The 26644-nt window shown below is 32.1% G+C and overlaps 1 protein-coding gene across 1 annotated transcript; it reads left to right on the top strand.

Annotated features, from left to right (window-relative positions):
- The first annotated feature begins 2223 nt into the window (after positions 1 to 2223).
- On the top strand, positions 2224 to 5358 carry LOC114732321 (L-type lectin-domain containing receptor kinase V.9-like). Its single transcript, XM_028919615.1, has 2 exons — positions 2224 to 4332; positions 5077 to 5358. The coding sequence occupies exon 1, from the start codon at positions 2265 to 2267 to the stop codon at positions 4296 to 4298; it is 2034 nt and encodes a 677-aa protein (XP_028775448.1). The 5' UTR covers positions 2224 to 2264; the 3' UTR covers positions 4299 to 4332; positions 5077 to 5358.
- The last annotated feature ends 21286 nt before the right edge of the window (positions 5359 to 26644 follow it).

The raw sequence follows: 26644 nt of genomic DNA, 5'->3' as shown, positions 1-26644 counted from the left end.
GGGCCAAGCCCAAACACATTGGAGCAAAACCCTAACAAAGATAGCGACCCCAGCCCCCAAAAAAATGGGAACACGTGTTTATGGTTGCGTGCACCTTTCAGAATTAAATTCAACACCACCGAAGTATTTGGAAAATCATAAAAATACTTTTAAAAGTACTTTTCTGTAAATTCAAACAAACTCTTATACATATTTATTTCGTATACTGTAAAATTATTTTTAAAATTATAAATTCGTTTCCACCCAAACACCCTTATTGTCGATATCACAACCGATTTTAGAAGAATAATTTGATTCTAGGTATAATTCATCTAAAAGGTAATTAATACTTATTTTTTAATTTTATTTTTGTAATTAATGTTCAAATACAATTTTTTGTGCTTTTCCCTTTTCTTCACAATTTCATTTAAAATGATTAAAATTTTAAAAAAATCATTGTGAAATAAATTTAATGAGCTAACTATTATTTTTTGTTTTTATAATTAGTTAAAGTGACATATTGTAAATGGGAGGGAGTACATATATATATATATATATATATATATATATGTTTGTATCAAATAGTCAAAATAAGTAATATTAACGCAGCAGAATTGGAGTTTGTTTTGTTTCTTTTCCATTGATCCACTTGATCCAAAGTCTTCGTGATGATGCACGTCACGCGACTCTTGCCTTTGGTGCTAACGACACAAAATGATTTCAAATTTTTGCGGGTCTCATTAAGAACAACACATCTATTTGTGACTTTGACTTTGTTGCATTCACTTTTTAGTTTATTTTTAATGTAATACTCTAATTTTTTTGGTTGGAAAAAGATGTATTTTGAAAATCATGAAAATGTTAATTCCTCCTTTAAGCGGACATTATTACATTAAACAATCTCTACTTTTAATTAGTGGAAGGGATTAGTTCCTCAACACGTGATGAACTAAAGTTGTCCACATTTAGTACTAAAAAGTGTATCAAACAAAATTGTTTTTAATAAACTTATATATGGATAAAAGAAGTGGTATTTTTTTCCTCTCTAAAATACATGTATTTAGAGGGCTTGGTTTTAAATTAATATTCATCCAAACAGAAATACTTTATAAAAAAATTCACGGAAAAATATAATCCATATAGTACAGAATTGTAAGTAACCAATTGGAAAACAATCAAAGTCTTCTTTAAATCATTATTACTTTAAAAGAAAGCATAAATGTAAAACCACAAAGTGTATAAAGTCAAACCAATTATAATTATATTAATAAAGTATATTCTATGGCCCTTGCATATATCTCAACTTCATTCTTAATTCAACAAAATATCACATCCTCATACATCATTTGCAATCTAAATTACATATGAACAAATGTAAGTAATATAAAACCTCTCCCATATTACTATTCATTCTTATTTTGCTAACTGAAGTTATAGGCTAACATATAATTTAACAAAAACTAACCATTGAGACTAGATTATCCCTTGTGCGGCCATTGTTGGTCCCATAGTGCTTGAAACAAAAATTGTGGTTGGTAAAGGACAGTGGAGCACGCAGAAGGCAAGAGCAAGAAGCCAAAACAGAAAAATGGTGGATAATGTGATGTGAGAGGTAGATGAAGGAAAAGGGAAATAAAAACCAAGAGGAAGAGGCGGCTTCATGTGTGAGAGGAGTAAAAGAAATATAAATCTAGATTTAGATTTTTTTAAGGTTAAGGTGCATAAATTTATTTCAAAAGTTTTCATGTAAGAGCATTGGACGCCTGAAATTTTTTTTGGGTACAAATTTGTTCTAAAAATTTATAATCATAGCAATTTTGTCCCCTTTCCATAACGTTAACTGTTAATAGTGCCGTTAAGCGTTAATATTTTTAATAGTAGGGGACAAAATTGTTATAATTTTAAAATATTTGGGATAAATTTGCATCTAAAAAGACTTGTGGGTGAGGCAAATTTGCATCTTAACCCACTCTTTTGAAGTTATTAAAAATATGGCTATGATCCTTTATTAAGTTAATCAATTGAATTAGTCAGACGAAACGGGTTGATTTTTATAAGACACTGATATTGATTATTAAAGAAGAAAGAGCCTATCCATATGTGTTCAAGTCAACAATGAGTCACAGCCATTAAACCCGGTACCCACGTATCCACCAAGAACCGGAAACTAATCATTTTCTTCTTTATTTGTTTCTTATATATGAAAGCTTTTGTTGAAAATAAACATAGGATCCTTCTCTTCAAACCAGAAAACAGAAAATTCCACATTATTGAGGAAACCGACCATGTCTATCACCATCTTCATGCTGTGTTTGTACCTGAACATAGCTTATTCCGACAAGAACATGAGTGATGTCGGATTCATGTTTGATGGATTCTTCAAGTTGGGAGCGGCCAGTGATCAGGAGCTCAAAAATTCCAACATGTCAACACACGAAATACATGCCGATGGTGGCCGAAGTGAAGCTGCGCAAGTCTTTTACAATCTTCCTCTTCAATTCAAGAATTCCAATACTACTTCTGTCTTCTCTTTCTCCACCACTTTCATCTTTGCAATAGTAGCCACCGATCCTAAATTTCATGGCCATGGACTCGCCTTCGCTATCTCGCCTACTAGATTTATACCTCAAGCTCAGCCAAACCAATATCTTGGCCTCTTCAACGGCACCTCCGATGGTCAAAGTTCCAATCATATTGTAGCAGTAGAGCTCGACACTGACCAGGACTTTCAGTTTGGTGATATTGATGATAACCATCTTGGTATTGATATCAATAGTTTGGAATCTGCCAATCAATCTTCTGCAGGTTATTATACTGATCGTGGTCTCTTCAGAAAGATAGATCTCTCAAGTGGAGAACCGTTTCAGGTTTGGGTTGAATATAATAGTACAGATCAGAAACTCAGTGTTACAATTCATCGAATAAACATGCCTAAACCTGAGACCCCTCTTGTCACACTGAAAAGAGATCTTTCTTCTTATTTCTTTGAGGTTATGTATGTTGGATTCACATCCTCTAGCGGGTCAAATTCATCTCATTATATATTGGGTTGGAGTTTCAGGATGAACGGTCAAGCTCAGGAGATTCATCTTTCTCGCCTTCCTGACATTCCTGGACTTTTAGATCCAAATGACATGGGTGGAGGTGGGAGAGTCCACAAGAAAATGTTGATAACTATATTATCACTAGTGGGTGCTGTTATCTTTCTAATCTTGATCTATGGTGTGGTTATGATTATAAGGAGAAGAAAATTCATTCAAGTTCTGGAAGATTGGCAAATCTTGTATGGGCCTCATAGGTTCACTTACAAGGACTTATTCATTGCAACAAAAGGTTTTAGAGAGGGTCAACTTCTTGGCAGAGGTGGTTTTGGTAGGGTATACAAAGGAATTCTACCATTTTCCAATGTTCAAATTGCAGTGAAAAGAATTTCTCATGATTCAAAACAAGGGATGAAAGAATTCGTGGCAGAAATCTCAACCATCGGCCGTCTCAGGCATCCAAACTTGGTAAGACTTCTTGGTTACTGCAGAAGAAGAAAAGAACTATTCTTAGTCTATGACTATATGCCTAACGGAAGTTTGGACAAGTTCCTTTACCGATTGCCCAACAACAACATACTCAACTGGAAACATAGATTCAAGATCATCAAAGATGTGGCTTCTGCACTCTTATATCTTCACCAGCAATGGGTTCAGGTTGTCGTCCACCGAGACATCAAATCAGCCAATGTACTGATTGACAATGACATGAATGCTAGACTTGGAGATTTTGGCCTGGCCAAGCTATGTGACCATGGAAATGATCCTCAAACATCTCATGTTGCAGGAACTCCAGGCTACATAGACCCAGAAATTGTGCATAGTGGAAAATCAAGCACAGGTACTGATATCTATTCATTTGGGGTTTTGCTGTTAGAGATTGCTTGTGGAAGAAGGCCAGTCGAAACTCAGACTTCACCGGAGAAAGTGTTGTTGATCGAATGGGTTTTGGATTGCTGGGATAAAGGAGACATTTGTGAAGTAGTGGATAGCAGATTAGGAGGTGAATATGTGGTGGATGAAGCTAAATTGGTGCTTACACTTGGCTTGCTTTGTTCACATCCTATTGCTTCAGCTAGGCCTACTATTTCTAGTATTGTGCAATTCTTAGATGGAGATTCTCAGTTGCCTGATTACTTATTGGATTTAATCAAGTCTAGAAATTTCGGTGGTTGGTCTGGTCAAGCCAATTCTTCATTATCCTCTAATTTTCCTACTGCCCAAACTTCTATTGCTTCTTTGACTTTTACAGAACCATTTGCCTCCTCCGGCCGCTAATACATTAAGTATGTGTAAATAAAGAAAATTATAGGTAAGGTCTGTTTTTATCTTCATTTACTTTGACCCTGCCGCTATTATTTGTTGAAAAGTCTAAAAGTTCATTCATTGCATGGCTGTTTTCTTTTCTAATTATATTTGATTGATTTGGAAAAAAGTATCCTCTATAAGAGAAATTCTCGAATGAACCTGGAGTGCCGCCTCATCTGTGGTCTGGGCAGTCACAACTCAACAACTCAATTCATTATTATCTTAGCTGGCAGCCTAACTCATCTCAAGCAATTCGAATTTTTTTTTTCCAAAATAAAGCTCTTAATTGAAAAGAAAAACTTCTCAAGAATTGTTTTCGAAACCCGTTGAACCTGCCCCAGCCCAACTTCGCCGCATCATCATCGGCAGCGAAAAATCCATGGTGTCGAAGTCATCTATTCCTCTTCTTGGGATCATATTCATATTCTCTCCTCACCTTGGTTTTGCTTGGTTCCTCATCAATACTTATCTAAGTATAGTTCAAGGCTTTGGACTTACAAGGGACGAGAACCATCCTCTAGATATTTCATAAGCCTTTTGATTCCACCCACTTCTTGTGCGAATCACCAAAATCTCTAGTACCTGTCAAATCAATATCTCACATTCTTAATTGCATTTATTTTTTGTAGTTCAGTGGGGCTTTGGCCTTTAGCAAGTTCATCAAACAGATCTGGGTTCTTCCTGCCATTTAAAATTCATAGTTTTAAAAACTCAAACACAAATTGAAATGGAATTCCGATGCTTTTAGGAACGTCGATTCCGGTAGCAGCAGCGTTGGTGCCCACCACAAGCAATCGTTCACTCTCAATGATGTGGCGGCAAAATGGGGTTTGGGGGAGATGGAGACATCACAGCACGGGAAAGGACAAAGTTAACAGGGTCTGCGTGATTTTTTTTAGTGAATTGTTTTATTTATTTATTTTTCTATTTTTGCCTTACACAAAAATTTGCCACGTCAGATTAAAATGCTCTTGCGCTGTTGAGTTGTGATTGGCCAGTCCACAAATGAGGTGGCATTCCAGGTTCATATAAGAATTTCTCCCTCTATAAAGCCACCTAAAATAGGAAAATCTCAAATTAGATTGGCAAATCCAACAAATCCTACCCAATAATTAGTGATTTAAAACTGTTTTACCCATTAATTAAAAGTGAAACTCACATCTAATCGTGTATACCTACCCAATAAAAAAACATTACATTTAAAGCTTAGAAAAATCAAACATGACCCAGTAGTAGCCGCACCCACTAATTACCGGCAACACATGACAACATTTTCTGTGTAAAAAGAATCTGGGCCGCTTGGTTGCTATTTTTTTAGCCAAGAAACATAGCATATTGTGCTCACCTTAATAAAATATTTATTATTAATATTATATCCTATGGTCTTGGTTAATAATTACCTTTTGAGAAAAGTAATTTGCAAGTCCTTGTGGTTTATTTCAATTTTAAATCAAATCCTTATATTTTTTTTTTTTCAATTGAGTCCTTATATTTTGATATGCTAAAACTATCTATTCCCAAGTTAACACTGTTAATTTTAAAGGCGAAATAATTTTAATATTTCATTTTTAATATGTCAAAAAGCCATGTAAGTATAATGTTAGGCACATCATCAAAAAGTTAACGGTGTTAACCCTCAGGGAAAGGTCGGCTTAACAGAACAAAGTACAAGGAGTTGATTCAAAAGAATGAGCACAATAATTTGATTTAAAATTCAAGTAAATTATTAGGATCTGCGAATCAGTTTTCCCATTTATCTCTTTCAAACAATTATATTCTGTCGTTTCATCATTATTTTCAAATTTAAGATAAAGCAATTATTTAGTTTTACATATTTTGACATTTTGCCTTAACACTTGTAAAGATTAAAAAAAAAAAAAGAGAGAGAGGAGAAATAACTTAGACCCCGCATGTTAATATTAATGAGAATGGTAATGAGAGGACAGAACTGTTAAAAAAAAACTAAATATTAACAAAAACCGCAGGATATAATATCAATAATAAATATTTTATTACAGGTCGGTGAGCAAAATATATATATGATGTTGTTTGTTGACGAAAACTCAGTCTATTTACACAGAAAACGGTGTCGTGTTGCCGGTGAAGCAGAGGTAGCAGAGGGAAATGGTAGAGGGGAAAAACCAGGCGCTGTTTGTTTAGTCTGCTCTTATTTTGTGCAAATTTTTTGACCTTAAAAAGACATTCACACATGAAACTTCCCGTGGCTATGATCCTTTCCCAAACTAATCATTTGAATTAGTCAGACGAAATGAGTTGATTTAGAAAAACACTTACATTGTGCATTAAGAAAAACAAATAAAGAAACCGACCGTAAACCCCACGTAGGAAAGTTTTAGTTGAAAACCAACGTGGGATCCATTCTCCTCAACCCAGAAAACAGAAACTTCCAGTCTTTAGGAAACCGACCATGTCTATCACCATGTTCAAGCTGTGTTTGTTCCTGAACATGGCTTATTCAGACAAGAACATGAGTACACAAGAGGGAAGAGGGAAAGTACACAAGAAAATGTTGATAGCTATACCATCAGTAGTGGGTGCTGTTATCCTTCTACTCTTGATTATTTGTGGTACCATTATGATTGTAAGGAGGAGAAGATTCATTCAAGTTCTTGAAGGTTGGCAAATCTTGTATGGGCCTCATAGGTTCACTTACAAGGACTTGTTCATTGCAACAAAAGGATTTAGAGAGGCACAACTTCTTGACAAGGGTGGTTTTGGCAGAGTATACAAAGGGATTCTGCCATTTTCCAATGTTCAAATTGCAGTAAAAATAATTTCTCATGATTCAAGACAAGGGATGAAAGAATTCATCGCAGAAATCACAACCATCGGCCGTCTTAGGCATCCAAACTTGGTAAGACTTTTTGGCTACTGCAAAAGGAAAAAAGAACTTTTGTTAGTTTATGACTATATGTCTAATGAAAGTCTAGACAAGTTTCTTTACCGCCTTCCCAACAACGACAACACACTCAGTTGGAAATAAAGATTCAAGATCGTCGAAGATGTGGCGTTTGCACTCTTATATCTTCGCCTGCAGTGGGTTCAAGTTCTTATCCACAGGGACACCAAACTAGCCAATATACTGATGGACAATGACATGAATGCTAGACTTTGAGATTTTGGTCTCACCAAGCTATGTGACCATCGAAATGATCCTCAAACATCTCTTGTAGCAGGAACTCCCGGCTATATAGACCCAGAAATTGTACAGAGTGGAAAATCAAACACATATACCGATATATATATATATATATATATTCATTTGGGGTGTTATTACTGGAGATTGCTTGTGGAAGAAGGCCGGTTGAAACTTAGACGTCGTCGGAGAAAGTTTTGCTGATAGAATGGGTTATGGATTGTTGGGATAAAGGAGACATTTGTGAAGCAGTTGATGGCAGATTGGGGGATGCATATGAAGTGGATGAAGCTGAATTGGTTCTCAAACTTGGCTTGCTGTGTTCACATTTTATTGCTTCAGCTAGGCCTACTATTTCTAGTGTGCATGGTGCAATACTTAGGTGGAGATTCTCAGTTGCCAGATAACTTATCAGATTTAATCAAGTCAAGAAATTTAAGTGGCTGGTCCAGTCAAGTATGTTCTTCATCATTCTTTGATTTTCCTACTGGCCAAACTTCTATTGCCTCTTTAACTTTAATAGAACCATATACCTCCTCTGGACATTAATACATTGACTATATGTGTAAATCAAGAAAATTAATGTGTCTACTTTGCTCGTGCCACTATTATATGTTGAAAAGTCTAGAGTTTATTCAACTTTGAGGGCCCCTTTATTGCATCCAGTTTTCTAATTATATTTTGATTTGGAAAGAAAGGGAAAATCCCCTTTAAAGGCACCCAAAATAGAAAAAAAATTGAATTGGTTAGAAAATTCAACAAACTATTAATTAATTTATAGATCTAATTCAGGATTTGCGTACGCAGGGTATTTTGTCATATTGTTACCCTTTTCCAAGTCACCACTTGGTTTTCTTTAAAGCCATTTCTACCAAGCACTGGAAGAGATCCGATAGCGATAGTCATACAATGGTCAGTAATCTGGTGACAAGTTCATATCAATTTTTTTTTTTTGAATAGTTAATAAGAACTTGTGAATCACTAAATTTGACTTGTATATTCTTAAGATTATTTTGTGACTGAATATTAACAAAGATTTATTGAATAATGCAATTCTATCGTGAATGTTTTGTTGTGAATAGTAAATGGGGACTTACGAATTGCTACATTGAAAGCGTTAATTTGCAAACCTATCTTATGATTGAATAACGTATATTAATTTATTGAAAAGTGGACTTTATTGCAATAGTTTTGTGAGTGAATAACAACAAAGGTGTATTAATTCATAAACCTTTCTTATAATTGAATAACAACAAAGATTTATAAAAAAGTACAACTTTATTATTGTAAATGCTTGTTATAAATAGTTAATGAAAACTTGTGAATTGCTAAATAGAACTCGTTAATTTATATTTAAGTTCTTTTTGTGATTGAATTAACAATGAACATTTATCAAAAAACTACAGAAGTTTTGTTGTTGTACGTCAATCACATATAGATTGACAAGTTTAATTAAAGAATTCACAAGTCCTCATTAGTTATTTATGACAAAATTTTTGTAATGAACGTGTTGTCGGTGCTATGGCCATCTTTTGTCGTCAGAGTTGTAACCGCGGATAGAGGTGGCTTTAACCAATTAATAAGGAAAAATCTCATATAAAGCCACCTGAAATAGGAATATTCCAAATCAAGTTGGTAAATTCAACAAATTTCTAATTGGTCCCTGAATTAATTTGGGGATTGTGAATGTTGGATATTTTATTACATGTTGATGAAATCAAATCAAAACGTAGTGCTAAAAAAAATCTTAAATAGAGTAATTATTTTGGACGTCTTTTCTACGTTGATGAAGCCTCTGGTTGTTAGTATAAGTCAAGTGTTTCCCACTTAAATGGACTTTGTGAGGAGGAAGAAATTTGCAGCTGGAAAGTATAGATGGACAACGGACGAGAATTAAAGTAAAGGCAACAGATTACATGTCATCCTCTCATACCAATTTGAACCTTAACTTTAAAAAATTATCAATATCTTTTTATTCCTTTAATTGCAACATCAATGACCTCAAATGATTTTTTTGTGTGACAATCATTATTATTTTAAAAATTAAACTTGATATGTGAACATTCAATGTCATTTTGCCAACACATAAATTTTAATGTTAACATTTTTTAATGACATTAGGATTAAAATAATACTTTATATAAAATTAAGGGATTAAGATGAAAATTTATACTACCTCTGATCTTTAATATAAGAGCTAGTTGATTAATTTGAGTAGATTAAGAAAATTAGTTATGTTAGTTATGTGTAATTAAATAGATGCTGTTTCCTAAAATATTCTTACTTATCAAGTGCATTAGCTATAACTATAATTATTGCAAAGACTACTTTAAAAAAAATAGATAAATATGAGAAACAAAATTGATTAGAGTCTTATATTTAGGATCAAAATAAAAATAAAACTAGCTCTTATATTAAATAATTATTGCAAAGACTACTTTAAAAAAATAGATAAATATGGGAAACAAAATTGATTAGAATCTTATATTTAGGACCAAAATAAAAATAAAACTAGCTCTTATATTAAATACCGGAAGTAATATAAAATTATGGTTTGCTCTGTCATGCTATCAACTAGGGCTCGCTAGGAACATCAAGAGGGCATTTCAGGGTGAGAACCTCAACCTCTGCTATTATGTCGAAGGTTAGAACCTTGTAATTGAATAACAACAAAGATTTATTAAAAAGTACCACTTTATTATTGTAAATGAATAAAGTTGTTTTTTGATTAGTGACGAAAATTTCGTCACTAAATTTCGTAGCTAATTTGATTTTTTTTGTAGTGTATACAAAACAAATACTGCATTCAATCTTAAATATCATATTTAGTTTATAATACAGTTTGTATTACGAAAATACAAATTACAGTGTGGTTTTATGTATTGCACAAAACATAATGAAAGAGTCACACTACATGAAATTTTGTGTTCCGAATTAAAGGAGCAAGAAAGAGCAATATATAGGGTTTGAAAGGGTTTACCAGGTAGACTGCTAGAGCTAAGAGAGGAAGCGGAGGAGGGATGATTGAAAAACGAAACAATATTGCTAATATAATTGATGTAGAGAGACTCTATGTCTATATATGAAAAGGTGGTAGAGAATATTTTGTGAAGCCAAAGCGTCCTAAGATACTCACGATTTGTCATGATGTACCATATATTATCTCAATATCTCAATTAATGAGATAATAAATTATTTGAATTTAAACAAAATAAATTAAACTATATATTTCTATAATATCTGATAATTAATTAAATCCTGATTTAAATATGATTTAGATTCAAACTTTTTAAATTAAATCATATATTTCTAATATCTAGATTGTTTAAATTTAAATTATATTTAGTTCATAAAACCTCTTATTAAATATTTCAACTCATTAAGAGCAAGTTTGTATCAATATTATACATATATAATACTACCTTTAGTTTTTAGTATAAGTTTTGTTTGTATTTTAGTTTAAGTTACAAATTATATGTTATACTCTTCTGGTTCTTAGAACCTAATTATTGAGTTGATTTTAGTCCTAAATATAATATTTATTTTTCATATTTATCAATTTTTTCTAAATTACCCCTATGGATACTCCTTCAACCATAATAATAAATAGAAGAGGGAGAGAGGATATTAAAGAAGATGATTATTGTGTTTTAAAAAAAACATGTCATAATTTTTATAATTAATTAAGTTACCTAACTTCTTTAATTTAATCAAATTAGTTAAATAGGTCTTACATTAAGGATTAAAGAGTATGAAGAATTAGAGATAATATTAGGTATTAGTGGATAACATAGTATTAATTGATTAAGGAACAAAAAGGAGCAGAGGGTATGCAAAGTTGTAATTGAATGTGTGGAATGAGCTTTGTATGAAAGAACGATGATGAACTTGAATGGGGTAAAAATTCAAAGGAGAAGATGCGGATTGAATGACACATCACCAAATAGGGAGATGACACGTGGAGACCTGTGCCCAGTAAATTTCAAAGGGCTGAGATGAGATGTGGCGAAGGATGATTGATAGGAAAAGAGGGATAAGGAAGGCATCCATATTAGCCAGAAGTGTGTATGTGTGAGCCTCCGAGATTCCATACTTGCTCGGCAAGCCAAGCATCTTCGTTTCATTTCTTAAATCCTGTAAAGTCATTATGCTGCAGATTAATTGCGGTAGATTATAAAAAAATGGGAAGATTGAAGAGCTTGACAATGTGAGTATTTTTCATATGAAAAAAAACTAAAGTTAAGTTACTTATATCTATTATATTAAGTTCTCCAATCATGAATGATCATATGTCTTTCTGTTTCATGTAAATTTACAATTAAATGTCATTGAATGCATATAATATTTAAAAAATATAATATATGATCATGATCATGTGGGAATAAAAAATTTAACGTGATGAATAAAAAAAACTTAAGGGGTGTTTGGATAAAACAAAACCGTGGTTTTGAGAATAGCTTATGGGGGAAAAATAATTTTTGAAAATAGATTTTGAAGGAATAGATTTTCTGAAAAAATGATTCTGATAATGCGATATTGTTTGGATAATTGTTGTCAGAAGTGCTTTTTATATATGAAAATTACTAAAAAGGACATAAGTTTAAATGATAATTACATAGAAGGTATATTTCATAATATATGTTTATTTGAAGTAATAAATTTGTTAATAATATATATTGTGCCAACATAATAAATAAGACATAAATTATGTAAATAATAAATCATTAATGTGTATATATATTTATAAAATAATTAAATATGTTTTTAGGAAAATGATTTATTTTGCCAATAAAAAAAATTATTATTTCTTCAAGATTTTAGACATGAAATCCCATAATTTTTTTGCACAAAATTAAATAACCACACACAAAAATTCCATATTAATTGTCTTAATAATAGAGGTTGCAATGAAATATATTTGTCCAAGTAGTTTTTTTTAACAACACATTACATTATCTGGAAAAAAAACAGAAATAGAAAGGACATGAATATTCTTGTGTATAGTAAACAATTTGATCTCTTATGAAGTCACGAAACCAAGCCATGTGAGATGAAGATTCTATTGATGAAGGTATATGTGAAGATCCAACTCCATCATCATCATTATTTTCTTCTACATAAGAACTTTCTTGTTCAAATTGAATGAAACCAGGATCAGAAATGGATGTTGATCTAATGAAGTTATGTACGGCTATTGTTGCACAAATAATTTGAACCTGTGTTGGAAAGTCATAGCTCTGACATGTTTCCTAAAATTGCAAACTTACTCTTCCAAACTCCAAAAGTTCTTTCAATAGTGCTCCGTGGACTTGAGTGTAAATAATTGAACGCCTCATTGTCCTTTTCAAGTGTAGATGACCTTTGAAAATCGGGAAGATGATAGCGAGCACGTCTATAGGGACCAAGGTATCCCATCGGTGTCGGATAGCCAGCATTCATCAAATAATATTTACCAACATGAAATATATGATTGGTGTCAAGAAACTCTATTTTCTAAAAGTTAAGTATAAATAAATTGTAGCAACTTAAAATATATCTTGAGGCGGAAGACGAAAGTTCATGGAAGGAGTTGTGAGGGCGTGGTCAAATATACGAGCATCATGCGCACTACCTTCTCATTCGGCTAATACAAAAGTGAAGCACATGTCCCAATCGCAAACCGCCATTGCATTTTGAGTCACTATGCCTTTTCAATTAATATATTTTGCTTGCTTTGTTGCATTAACAATGCATGAAACATGTGTTTCATCAATTACTCCAATAGCATGCTTGAAAAAGGGCTAGTATCGACCACCAGACTGTATTTTTGTATGAAAATGCTGGAATGTTGGATCTTTTGGTTTGATATTAGACATAGCAAGTCTACAATATGCCAGTAAGACATTATGAAAATGTCTACTAATTGTCTCCCCTGAATGTTGAAATCTTTCTTGATGTATCCTATTACGTATCAAACGCATGGCCAACGGTATTTAAAAACATTGCAACCATTTCATGTATTCCTACATTTCTAGTTTCCTTTTGATTTGAACGTGTTGCTATGCCTTAGGGTCAAATGCAATAATTTTATAACCGGATCCAAGAGATGTAGTATAGTAGTGCAATTCGGGTCGTGTTCACTTTTGGGAGCCTTTATTGGTGACCTAAGCTAGACTAAATGCCATGCAATGCTATGAAAGAGGGTTTTTGGTTTTAAAGATTTAAATTGAATTGACTAATGTATATGCAATGAAAATAAACCTAAGCTACTGTATTTTTGGTATTTTTAGATAAAGTGTTGACGGAATGGAAATGGATGATAGGAAACCTCTTGAAAATGGTTTTAATAGCAATCATAGTTTACTTAAGACATTGTGAGTTTTATAAAATCATTAAGTTTTTTTTTAATAACAACCTCAATAACTCATTGAGTCCAATGCTTAAATCAATAAACTTCATTAATGAAAACATTGTTAAGCCCTCCTAATGTGCAATTTGAGAATTACTAATGCAATTGGTTCAATGTAACCCACAGTCAATTTAGTATCAAAACATGACCATGCAAGATAAGAGAGAATCAAGAGGATTACATAAGACTATTATGCAACCACATATATTGAAGCATAGAATTCAACATTAACGAATCCAAACTATATATATAAATCACTAAACAATGATTACAGCAGCAATCCAAGTGTCTAACTAAGAATTACAATTCCTAAACTTAAGAAACCATAAAAACATAGCTAAAAACTATAGATTGAAACTGAAACTCTCCTTTAAAGTTTGGAAACTCATGCCACTCACCATCTTTAAGAGTTGGAAAACCCTAGCCCACCATAGCCTTGGAAACAGCTGCAACCAGAGTGAAATCTTCAGCCATAGTAGCTAGGAGATGAAGGAAATAAGATGGATGAAGAAAAGGTGAAGGAAATGGATGGGAAAGAGGGTGGAGATGGAGAGACAAGAAGATGAGATAATGGATGTGTTGGAGATGAGAAAATGGAGTGATGGGACGAAAATAGGGTTTCTAAGGGTTTAAGGGGTCTATTAGGGTCAGATCATTTGAGTAGATGCTTTATTTTTGCGTTTTGACCTGAATCTGATGTTGCTGATACGAGACATTTCGTTGCGGCGAAGTAATGTTTTAGTCGCGGTTAAATGAAACATTCCCAAGAGGTTCTAGTTGAGATTGAGATATTGCGCCGCAGCGAACTCCTCCAGTGTTGCTTCTACTAATCTCATGTGTTTCAATCTCTTGGTCTTCAATCTTGGCTCTAGCTTTTAAGTATCATGCAATGAACAACAATGGTTTGAAGTATCAATTGTCCTAGAAATCAATTGAATACAATTAATAACTAATTATAACAATTTTACCCTCAAAAAGACACTAACTCAAAGTAAGAACTCTTAATCTAAATTAAGCACAATAAACACTAAAAGAGCCAAAAACTATAATAAAAACCCTTAAAATGATATGAAAAGACATAGAAGAATTGGGTTTTATCACCCTTAGACTGTATTGTTGCAATTCAGTGTAAAGACTGAAGAACACTTCCCTTTCTATCCTAAACATATTACAACAAAGGGTGGGATGGCCTTGTAAAACATCCCTTACCCATGCCTTGCTTGAATAAATACTTGTATGTGGGGGCTCTTTACAAAAATGAAGAGAAGCGTATCCACTAACTACTGCTGCAACTTGATTAACCCGTTTGTTCTGTTGTTTACGATACTCTTCCGCAATTTTAATTTCATCAGCCATTTTTTGTCTTCCTGTGCACATAGACATAAAATTTAGAAACATTGATATGAAATTACTAAATATTTAACAAGGAAATAAGTTGTTTAATTCCTATAGCAATTTAGTAGTCACATAATACAACAATACTGGTTACATTATTTCCAAAAATATATGCAAATTATCAAAGTCATCTTCTAAGCAACACAAATAGTAGTTAAATACTACGATAAGCAACATAAATGAAGTCTTAATCCTTAGTTGCGTGCTTCAAGAAGATTAGAAGTTTCTCCCTTTTATTCTTTAGAGCCACATACATTTCCCTTGCAGCTGGCTCTTTATAATGAGTGTTGTGCATCAGCTAAATAGATCAGGATCATCAACTTCATTAAGGCACTCCATGACTCCCGAAATTGACGTCTCATAAGCACGTGCTTCTTCTTCTAGCCTCCTAGCACCCGCTTCTGAAATTTCTTCATGTTCACTCTGAGAATCAATTTTATCTGCTTGAGCTATCCTGCTTAGTGCATCCGCTATTTTCATAGTGCAAGTTGGTTTCTTCTTCATGGATTCACCTTTTTTTCTAATCCCTAATGAGCTACTAGGTCAACCCTTACCTATGCTTCTACCCCCACAAATGGTTTCCTGTCTCATCCCAGTATTGCCTCCACTTGCTCCCCTATTATCATTGAATGTGACCGAATTAAACTCCCCACTTATGCCAGTTGATGCCCCTAAAACTTCATCACTGTCTCCAGACCATATCATCTTTAGGTACTCCTCACTTGGAAGTGTCATGGAAGAAGGTGTCCATGATTGTGGTCCAGTTATAGCTACAGTCCCAAAGAGTTGAGTCAATTCAGCTCAGAATTAAAGCCCTATTTCTCTCTAAATTTCTCATAGCCTGGAACTTCCTGCACATTCAACACCAAAAATATTATACATTATACAAAAAATGTTAACATAGGAGAAAATGCAAGCTCAGATAAAGATAAATGATTACCACTGATTTCTTCTCCCACTGATCATCGGGAGCACTAATAGCATTCCTTTCGGCATCCCACCCCAAACCTGTCTCACGAAGCAGCCTATCCTATAACTGCTACTCCTTTTGCAAGGCATCAAATTTGTTCTTAAATTGGATTTTCGTATAGACTCTCCCAGTCTTTACAGTGAAGCTATCCCCAAGACTTGCCCAAGCAGGCTTTGTCAAGCTAGTTCTTTTTCTTCCCCCTTTTTCAACTTCTTCAATGCACAAGTCAATAAAGACCTTTATGTTTCTTATATCCCACGAAGCTTTGACATTTTGTTTACTCATTACGCTATAGACCAATTACAACACTTCATTCATCACAAGTTCAACCCAAAAGCATGCCATTCAGTCGAGGAGATATGATAGTAGGTATAGTATTTAACAAGTATAGTCACATGTTCTATGCCATTCGTGTCGAGTTAATAAAAGTACAACATTTAGGTCAAAATAACAGATCCTCTGTCTCCAATAACCCGTAAATAATGACTTTCTTTTTTCCAGCAAAATAAGGTATCATTAATAAACGAAATCCCAAAATTAATGATGACTTTTTTTTCCAGCATTCAAGGGAATTCTTTTCAATTAACTGACCAAAATTTGAGTACAAACAACTAATCAAAACCCTAAACAGATTTCGGTTAACCATTCAAACACTAAAAAGAATTCCCCTGACTAATGGGATTTCAATTAGAATTGGTTAACTGACCAAAATTTGGAACAGAGAAATCAGTTAACTGATTCATGGGATTTTAATAAGAGAAATAAGAACAATTTGAGCAGCACAAGCACCCATAATCCAACGATATACACACACACGCATAGAGTTTTCGAGTGTTCTGTCTCCAAAAGCACAACCACAAAAGGAAAATAAGATAAAATAATAAGAATAATTTGAGCAACACAAGCACCTACAACCAAAAACAAATGCTCTGTCTCCAAAACCCATATTTCATTAATAGATTTCCATGAAATGAAGCTGCAAGGAAATTTGAAACTGAAACAAAGATCTAGCCACAAGTAGAAATTAAAAACGAAACAACTCTCCAATCACAGCCAACCACAACATTGATTTTTCCCATATTCGTATACACACACAAGACTGCTTTGTCTCTCCCATAATCGCATATTGGTCAACAGATTACCATGAAACAAAAGCAACCAACAAAATCAATCGATGTCAACTAAGCAGGCAACATATGAAGGTAGGAGGAAAACGAAATGGAGCTAGTAGAAGTGAACACATCATAACCAACTGGTGAAACCAACCTCTATTTAAAAAAAAATGACGCTAGGAGGGAATTTGAAAACACAACAGATCCTCCATCTCCAGCCACAACCAGTCATGAAGCAAGAAGAGCAACACACAAAAAATAGATTTTGAAATCTGCAATGAACAGATGCTGAATGAAGAGGAGGGACCAAACCAAAAGGGAGGAAAATGGAGAGATAGATGCAATGCATGAATGAAGAAAATGCATCAGTGAAGAAAATGATTATTTAACAGGACACAGCTTACCTAAAGCGCTGGATTTGAATGACGGAACCAAACAAGGCGACCTGAGTAAACGACCACCGGATGAACTGAACACTGAAGAAGTTGATCAACCTGGGGTGCAATCTTGTTTTGGCAAGCCAAGTCCTCACCAGTGTCGAAATTTGCGAGCTTAATGACCTCACCATGGGCAATATGATCTGTCGAGTGAAGGGGTGATGGCAAAGGAGTGAGGCAGAAGAGTGTTCTTGTTTTTCACTATTGGGAGCCTCTGACAGGAGTAATTATTACTCCAACGATCATATTTTGCACCTCAGAAGCGAAGTAGTGTAGCTTATCTAAAAACCATGGTTTGGCTGGCCAAAACCAAGGTTTTGGCTGAAACCATGGTTTTTAGAAAAATCAGGGTGTTTGGCAATCATTAAACCCAAACCTTGGTTTGGGGCCCAGAAGCACCATATAACTATTGTCCTTTTTATATGTGTGTGTCCCCAGAGGGAGGATATGATAAATAACTTGATAGGTTTAGAATCGGATGATAAAGAACTATTAAAGCTTATTAGGGTAATATATGAATTAAATTTAGACAAATAATCATCTTCCCATATTATATTGAAGGGTAAAATGATTGGCAAGAATGTATGTTTTAATGTGTGGTCCTTATGAATGGGAGCTAGGGATGGGGATTATTATGCATTAATTATTAATTAATTGTTCTACCTTATTATGGCTTCGTTACCAATTACCTACTGTTAATGCCGAGAAAAAGGTGGTTGCTTAATTTTTAATTTAATTTATCCTCCACTTTTAATTGAAGCGAAACCTATTCCTCCATTATAATAATGCTTTTTCTTTTTCCAGCTTGATTCAATTCATGTCCAATCCAAGGATTTGCCTTTCTTATTTCTAATTCTCTTTCGCCCTTTAAATCATAGCATTCTCTACAATGATCAATTCGTTATATTTCTAATACTGCCTACTGTGTTTATTATAAATTCAAAGAATTAATTTGCTGGTAATAAATAATGAGTTGAAATTAGTTAAAAGTAATAAATAAGTTAGAAATATATTTTTGTTCTTAGATTATGCCTTTATAATAAATAATAAAAATGATGAAAGAGAATGCATCGTAAAATGGGATAAGAGAGAATTCGACAAATGAGAGAGAATAAATAATTAAAAAATTAAAAAATCTTAAATATTAAGACAAATCCAAATTAAAGCTCACAAACTGGACCACATCCCTTCCCAAATTTAATACTTATAAATAAAGCTGGAGGGAGTATATAATTAAAAAATTGAATAATGAGAGATTTTTTTAAACCATGAAAATTGACTACCATTAAAAAAACCCAATAATAGAATTAAAAGGAAATAAAATATTTTTTAAAAAAATTATTTACATTGAAATCATCCATTTATATAAACTCTCTTAATATGTATAATCGGTATGGATAGTTTAGAAAGAAAAAAAAACAGGACAAATATATGGTATAAAATAGATTAAAATTTTATATTTAACTTATATTTGGTACGAGGAAAATGAAGGAAAAAGAAAATTTTAATAAGCTTGATTTAAAAAAATTAGAGAATTAGAGTTTTAAAATTTTAATAATGACGAGTCTCAATAAAGTCTATCGATGAAGAATTAATATCAGCCAAACCCTAAAAAATTTTAAAATTTCATTGTATCCCCTTGACTAAAATTTATTGTATGAGAAAACAAAAATATCCTTACTTTATTTGAGTTGTAAATTGCTAAATTCTTGTTATAAATAGTCAAATTTAAGTTGTAAATCTCTATAAATTTCATGGGTAAATGAATGAACAAGTTAAATTTCACGATTCACAATGAGAATTTGACAGTTTGCAACAAGAATTCAATGATTTGCAATATAAATTTGGCTGCTGAGAGGGTTTATTGAAATTTTTTCTTTTAAGAAAGAGAAGATGTAAAATAATAAAAATTAATTAAAAAACTTTTAATCCCACTTCTTCAAGTTTGGAAATCAAACTCGTTAAATTTTTTTCTCTTCTCCCCTTCCATTTTCCTCCTACCAAATGAATCTGAATTCGCTCTCATGTTACGGAAGGAACGTTGTTTCATATACAACTAGAAACCTAACAATTTAAGCTGTGTGTTTTATGCACTTTGTATTACTTTATTACATGACTAGGATTATCTTTTTAATATCCTAAGTGGAAGAGAGTACAATTTTGATCTGCCGACTTTGTGCATTTTCAAAGGCGAAACGGCTCTCGTGACTCAGTGCCCAGATTTAGGGCATAATAAAAGAAAAACCAAGGATTTGAATGTACAAGGGTCATACAAAATGGCCACTCCAACCTATGCATCATAAACTCAACAAAGAACCATGTCAGAATCAGTATAAAATACCACGCGTTTGTGGATTAGGGAATCTCTTATAATTAAACAAATATTTGGCACTCACATTCTCCACACAAAAAATTGTTATTTACTATTGTAGCTTATTATTCAATTCTTCCTAGCCATTAGTCAATGAAAAAAGATTAATGGAAATACGGAGGCCCTGGTGTATTAAAAAAAAAAATACACACTCACTTAAATGATCTAGATTGTATTTTAAAGTTTAGTTTTTTAAATTTTAACAACATTATTTTTTTCAAACAAATAAGGCACTTGGGGAAAAAGGTGGGGGAGATTGACATTTGGTTTCCATGTAAAATAAATTATTAATATTTTGGTTCATTAAGCATGTGATCTGTTTGAAATTGACAAGTATAATATATTGTATTAATAGCCTTTTTAATTAAAGCAAAAAAGTATTAATAATTCTCTTGCAAAAGACCCAAATGTCATTCTCCATGAAATTGTAAAATATTAAAGTGAATCCATTCTAATTGATCGATTCATCATTAGAAGGCTAAATTTACGGGGAAGTTGAATCTTAAAGATACAGAAGTAAAAGTAAACTATATATTTTTAATATTTTATTATACATTTTCACACTTACTTGACGTCTTAAAACAAAAATGAAACAAGTCATCTATCGTTGACTTCAGAAAAAAACTACCTTTTTTTTTTTTAAATTAGGTAAATATTCCACTATTGGTTGTGTCCCCCAATCTGTTTTTTGTCAAATTATTAAATACGTGCCACTCCACCATTCTAGAAAATTTTCATTTGCATCCAGTTCATTTTTTGAAGAAGCCAAACATTTATATTTAAAAACATTACTTTTAACTTATATTCATTGTAAAAATAGATGTTATCAAATAAAAAAATTTAATAAACATTTTTAAGCTTTCAAAAAAATTTTTAGTCTCTATATTTTAGAAAAAATACAAAACAATACAGTATTTGATTATTTAATTTTAATATTCACAACTAAAAATTTATTTCTCTCCAAATAAATTATTTTCTTGTTTGACTAGAATTTGGTCATACTTTCAGTTTTATATAACATATTTTTTCTCAAAAGATATACTGAAAAATTTATGATAAGGAATTTCACTATTTTACAAAAGATATAAATAAATTTTATTCCACAAAAAATGAAAGATTATTATACTAATAGTTAACATTTATTATATCACTTTCAAAACAGTATGTTATTTTTTTATAATTATGTTTCGAGTTTTTAATAAATTTTTTATCTGTTGATAACTAAGGTTCAAAACTTTGCCACCCAAGTACTTTTTGCGGTCCATCCTTACCCACAGGCACATATTTAACATTTCTAAAGTATCCATGGGATAATGGGCCATTAAAAGAAAACTAATATTGTGTCTGTGTGTTGTGAAGAGGCTGGGAAACGACACACACCCACACACAAATTTGCCCCCGGGAAATGAAATACATTATACTCATGCGCAGCGAGACTTTTTGGGTATGTTTTAGATTATACTACCTTCAGTCCTAAATATAAGAGTCAGTTGACTAATTTGAGTAGATTAAGAAAATAAGTTAAGTTATTTTTTTGTAATAAATATGTGTTGTCTTTTCTAAAATATCCTTACTAATCAAATTTATTGGCTAGAAGTATCACTATTAGAAGGACTATCTTGAAAAAAAATAAATAAATATAAGAGACAAAATAAATTGGAGTCTTAAATTTAGGATCAAAATAAAAGTCAAACGATGTTTTATATTAAAGACTGGAGATAGTACGTAGATTGCAAGCTAACTTTTCTAATATATCATTTAATAATTTTTAGTTTTTGCTAATGGGATCTACCCTACAATGATGCCCAAAAAAAAATCCACCGGGACCTTAGTTAATAAATAAATTGTTTGGAATTTTGTATAGAACACCACCACCAAGAAATCCACAAAACAATCACAATTTTTCTTAAAAGTAAAAATTGGTTGAGAAAATTTTTTATGATCCATGATGCCTCATTACTGGCTAGATTCTAATTAAGTTGTTATCCAATTTAAAGATTCCTGTTTGAAGCAGACTCGGCCTCCACTGGAGGCAATCAGGAAAATTGAGTATGCTTGTTATAAACAAATTAGGAACAAAGAGTTGGTCCAAGTTACCAGACAAAACAAATCTTGATCAAATGGATAAAAACAAATATTAATATGTTCGTATACGTCCACTTATAAGTTAAAGTAAATTTGTGAAAGGATAAGTAATATATATAAAGTCATAGTTTATTATTGTTAATAATAAATTATTAAAATATATTAATATAAATTAATATAAAATTAAAAAATATAGGATATAATAATTATTCAGATTATCATGACTATAAAAATTGCGTAACAAACATTCTAGAAACCAAAAAAAAAAAAAGAACTGTATATAAAACATCAATGTTCATGGATATGTACTTGCCAATATTTGGCTAGAAAATGAAGGCTTAAAGGATGCAATGTCTTTCTCAGACTCCTAGTGGAGGCATAAGGCATTGGAGCATTTCTGAGAATAATAAAAATAGAAGTGAAAGCGGGAGTGGAAGGGGGGATGAATCAGCTTATATTCTTAACAATATTTGTAGGTATTTTTCCCTTATTCTTTATAGTCTAGTGTTATTATGCAATTATTAATTCAACCATAAATAAATAAGATATTTCAACATCGATGTGCTTCATTACGAGAATATGTTCTTTGAGTTACGTTATGTTGGACTTCGTTCATCAAAATGCAGAAGGAATCTCCAAGGAATTGTGATAGACTGTCTTTATATTCGTTTCAAACTGTTAGATTCTCATGGTAGGTAATACTGCATTCTTATATATTTATTCTTAATTTTTTGGCCACATTTTTTCTCATTTAGTCTAAGCAGTAGAAATGTTAGATTCCCATATCGCTATTTATGTATATATGTCAAAAGATTTATTCTTCAATTATTTTCAAAATTATAATATTAATATTACTTATACTATTGTTACTCATATTGGGATCACCTTTCCATGATTGCCAACTCTCTATTATCATCATCACTGTTAATATTATTGTCTTCAGTCATAAATATAAGAGGTAATTAGAGATTCAATTTGATCGTAAGACTTTGATTCATTTTATCTCACATATTTATTCATTTATCCCAAAATAGTCCATATGGTAATTGTATATGTTAAAAGATTTATGTTGTAATACACATGACTAATAAGGATAGTTTAGGACAATATCTATTTATTACAAATAACTAACTTAACTAATTTCTTTAATATTCACAAATTATTTATCTAGTTCTTATACTAAGGACTAAAATAGTAGAGGTGGTAGTAAATAAATTGTTTAAGTCCTTACTTCAATCCCAGACTTGAACTGTTTCAACATTAAACCCAATTGCTGCATCAAATGACAAATAATTCGATCAATAACTAAATTAATGGGTCCAAAAAAATAACTAAATAATTCACTATACATAAGGAAATTTAAACAGCATATATATAGACTGTCCCCACAATCATGCATAGAACCACATAAATTGAATACAGTGATTATCCTCTCAAAGCTAGTATGAAACAGCATCTCCAAACATCAATTGAAGCCACATATAAATTGATTACAGTTACACTAACTCAAAGAACAAAGATAAAATTGCTGGTTCTATGCAGTTCTTGATTAGGCGAACTATGTCACGGGTCCTGTAGTTTCAGTCAAGCTCCATGAAAGTTCCTAGGGTGTGTTTTTTAAGATGTGGGTCCTTGTAGTTTATTCTTGACCTTCCACCCAATAAAATGGCCTCCCCGGTCCAGTCCTAACGTTAGAGGCAAATGTTTTAAATGCATTAGAAATTAATAAACCTAAGGCCTAAGCAATTGGGAAGTTGTTTGGATTAAAAGAGTTGCTCACTAAGCACACTTTAAAGGCACATTAAAACAAAATGAATTCTTTTGACTTCAAAGTTCAAGCCTGCGCTATGTGATTGTGTGCTTAAACTCACTCCATTATGATGATATACAAAGGGGCCAAGCCCAAACACATAGACCAAAACCCTAAGAAAGATAGCTAGCACGGCCCCAAAAAAACAAAAGGAACCCGTGTTTATGGGTGTGTGCAGCTTTCAGAACTAAATTCAAGACCCCGCAAGCAGTGTTTGAAAAATCATAAAAGTACTTTTAAAAAAAATATTTTTTTGATAAATCGAGATAAATTTTTCTACATATTCACTTGGTATGCCGCAAAATTATTTTTAAAACCATGATTTTGTTTCTACCCAAACACTCCTGTAATCGATATCACAATCAATTTTAGAAGAATAATTTGATTCCAGGTATAATTCATCTAAAAGGTAATTAATACTTATTTTTTAGTTTTATTTTTGTAATTAATGTTTAAATACAACTTTTTGTGTTTTTCTCTTTTCTTCACCGTTTCATTTAAAATGATTAAAATTTTTTTAAAAAAATCATTGTGGAATAAATTTAATTAGCTAACTATTATTTTATGTTTTTGATAATTAGTTAAAGTGACATATTGTAAATTGGAGGGAGCACACTGAGGTTTCTTTTTTATTGAGCCACTTGATCCAAAGTCCTCGTGATGACGCATGTCACGCGACTCTTGCTTTTGGTGCTAATGACGTACAAAATGGTTTTCAAATTTTTGTGGGTCTCATTTGTCACTTTGACTTTGTTGCATTCGCTTTTTAGTTTATTTTAAATGTAACACTTTATATTTTTTTCCGCTGGAAAAAGATGTATTTTGCAAATCATGAAAATATTAATTCCTCCTTTACACTACTAGAAAAAAAACTTTTAACATCGCAAAATAACGGTGGTTAAGCAGAAAAACGACGTGGAAAAAAAGGCGATGGTATTTTTATAAATAAGTTGAATGTGTGGTGATTTTCCACGGCAGTTTTTAAGAAAACCGTCATGGAAAGTGTTCACTTAACCCTACGGCCTTCGTGTTCCGTCATTTCTTTCTTGTTTCATCAGTAGTGCGTCGTGGTCCCCCTCTGTCTCACCACCAAAAAACTTCCATTACCTGTCATTCCCCCCCACTACTCTACCATTTAAACTCCTCTATTGAGCTTGTGGTGTCTTGCTGCCGTCCGCCGCCATTCGAACGCCCCTCATTTCGCATTTGAATCATCTCTACTCTGTGAGTATCCTCTTCTTTCATTCTTTTCAATTTTTCTTGGTTTGTTGAATATTTTGACCATGAAAATTTGTTGTATTTAAAATAGGTTTGTTAGTTTTACATTGTGGTTGGCTTGTATTGTTCATTTTGCATTTTTTATGCGGTTGAACCGTTGATTGGTGGGCATTTAATGTGAGAAAACCTTAATTTCTTCTTATATACCGTATCAGAAACATGTTTAAATGTTTGAAGTTGATTAGTTGTGAAGTTTTTTATTTTTTTATAATTTTTTGATATTTATTTCGAATTTTTGGTAGTTTTTTTGTAATAAATATAAGAATTTAATAATAAATAATCTGTTTGTTATTTTATGTTTTTTTTTTGTTATGAACTTTGATTGTAGTAAAGTGTTGTTTAAAATTTCATTGCAAATGAATATCATTTGTGTTCCCGTTTTGGATTTAGAAGTTTTAGCTTTAAGAATTTTTATTAATTAAATTGGTTTGAAATTGAATTTTTTTTGGGTTTTATTTGTTATATTTCTTCAAACTTGTTATATTTTTTCAAATTTATCATGTTGAAATATGTTATGAACAATTTTATTTTTGTTTATTAAAATAATTTTTGTTTAACTATTTCAACATTGAAATATGTTATTTTTACTTTTGTTTTATTTGTTATATTTTTGGATTCATGTTGATTAAAAATTTTGTGTTTTTTTTTCTAGTTTGGTGTTTAATTTGTACCTAGTTGTTAAGGGGAAATTTTGTCAAATTTTTTATTTTTAAAAAAGAGACATTCCTTTTAATTTGTAATTAAGTGTTAGTCAATTTTAATTTATTGACTAACATTTAATGATTTTATTATTTCAATATTTGAATTAAGGAATTAGAATTGAGCTTGACAACTATATTCATTGACTCTGTAGAATAATGTATCGTAGTTGGATGAAAGCTAAAAGAATTAGTAAGGAATATGAGGATGGGGTTGAAAGGTTTCTTGAGTTTGCTTAGAGAAATGCCCCTAGTAAAAGAGATAGATTGTACTATTGTCTTTGTATCAAATGTTTAAATAATAGTCGACGGAGTATTTCTGAGATAAAAGAGCATCTTATTTGTGATGGGATAAATTTGAGGTATACAAATTGGATATGGCATGGAGAAATTAGAAAGACTACACTGTCTGCAAATGAGAAGGTTGTGAATGAAGACTTTGGTGATAGAATTTCAGATATGTTTCGTGATATAAGGTCTGAATCCTCTACACAGTTCTCTCCCACATTTGAAACTTGGTGTAGTGATGCAGGGACGCCTTTATACCCAAGGTGCAAAAATGATTACACAAAGTCGACAACCATATTGAAACTGATGAACTTGAAGGCAAGAAAT

Source organism: Neltuma alba, unplaced genomic scaffold (genome assembly GCF_004799145.2).
Source record: "Neltuma alba isolate B1F8T4 unplaced genomic scaffold, ASM479914v2 tig00012902_pilon, whole genome shotgun sequence".
In the NCBI taxonomy this organism is placed as follows: domain Eukaryota; kingdom Viridiplantae; phylum Streptophyta; class Magnoliopsida; order Fabales; family Fabaceae; genus Neltuma; species Neltuma alba.
Note: the sequence above shows the minus strand (reverse complement) of the source record. Positions and strands in the feature narration are given on the sequence as shown.

Bases quoted from the DNA above. Each gene is read 5' to 3' on its own strand.
- LOC114732321 (XM_028919615.1), top strand. From the start codon at position 2,265: ATGTCTATCACCATCTTCATGCTGTGTTTGTACCTGAACATAGCTTAT.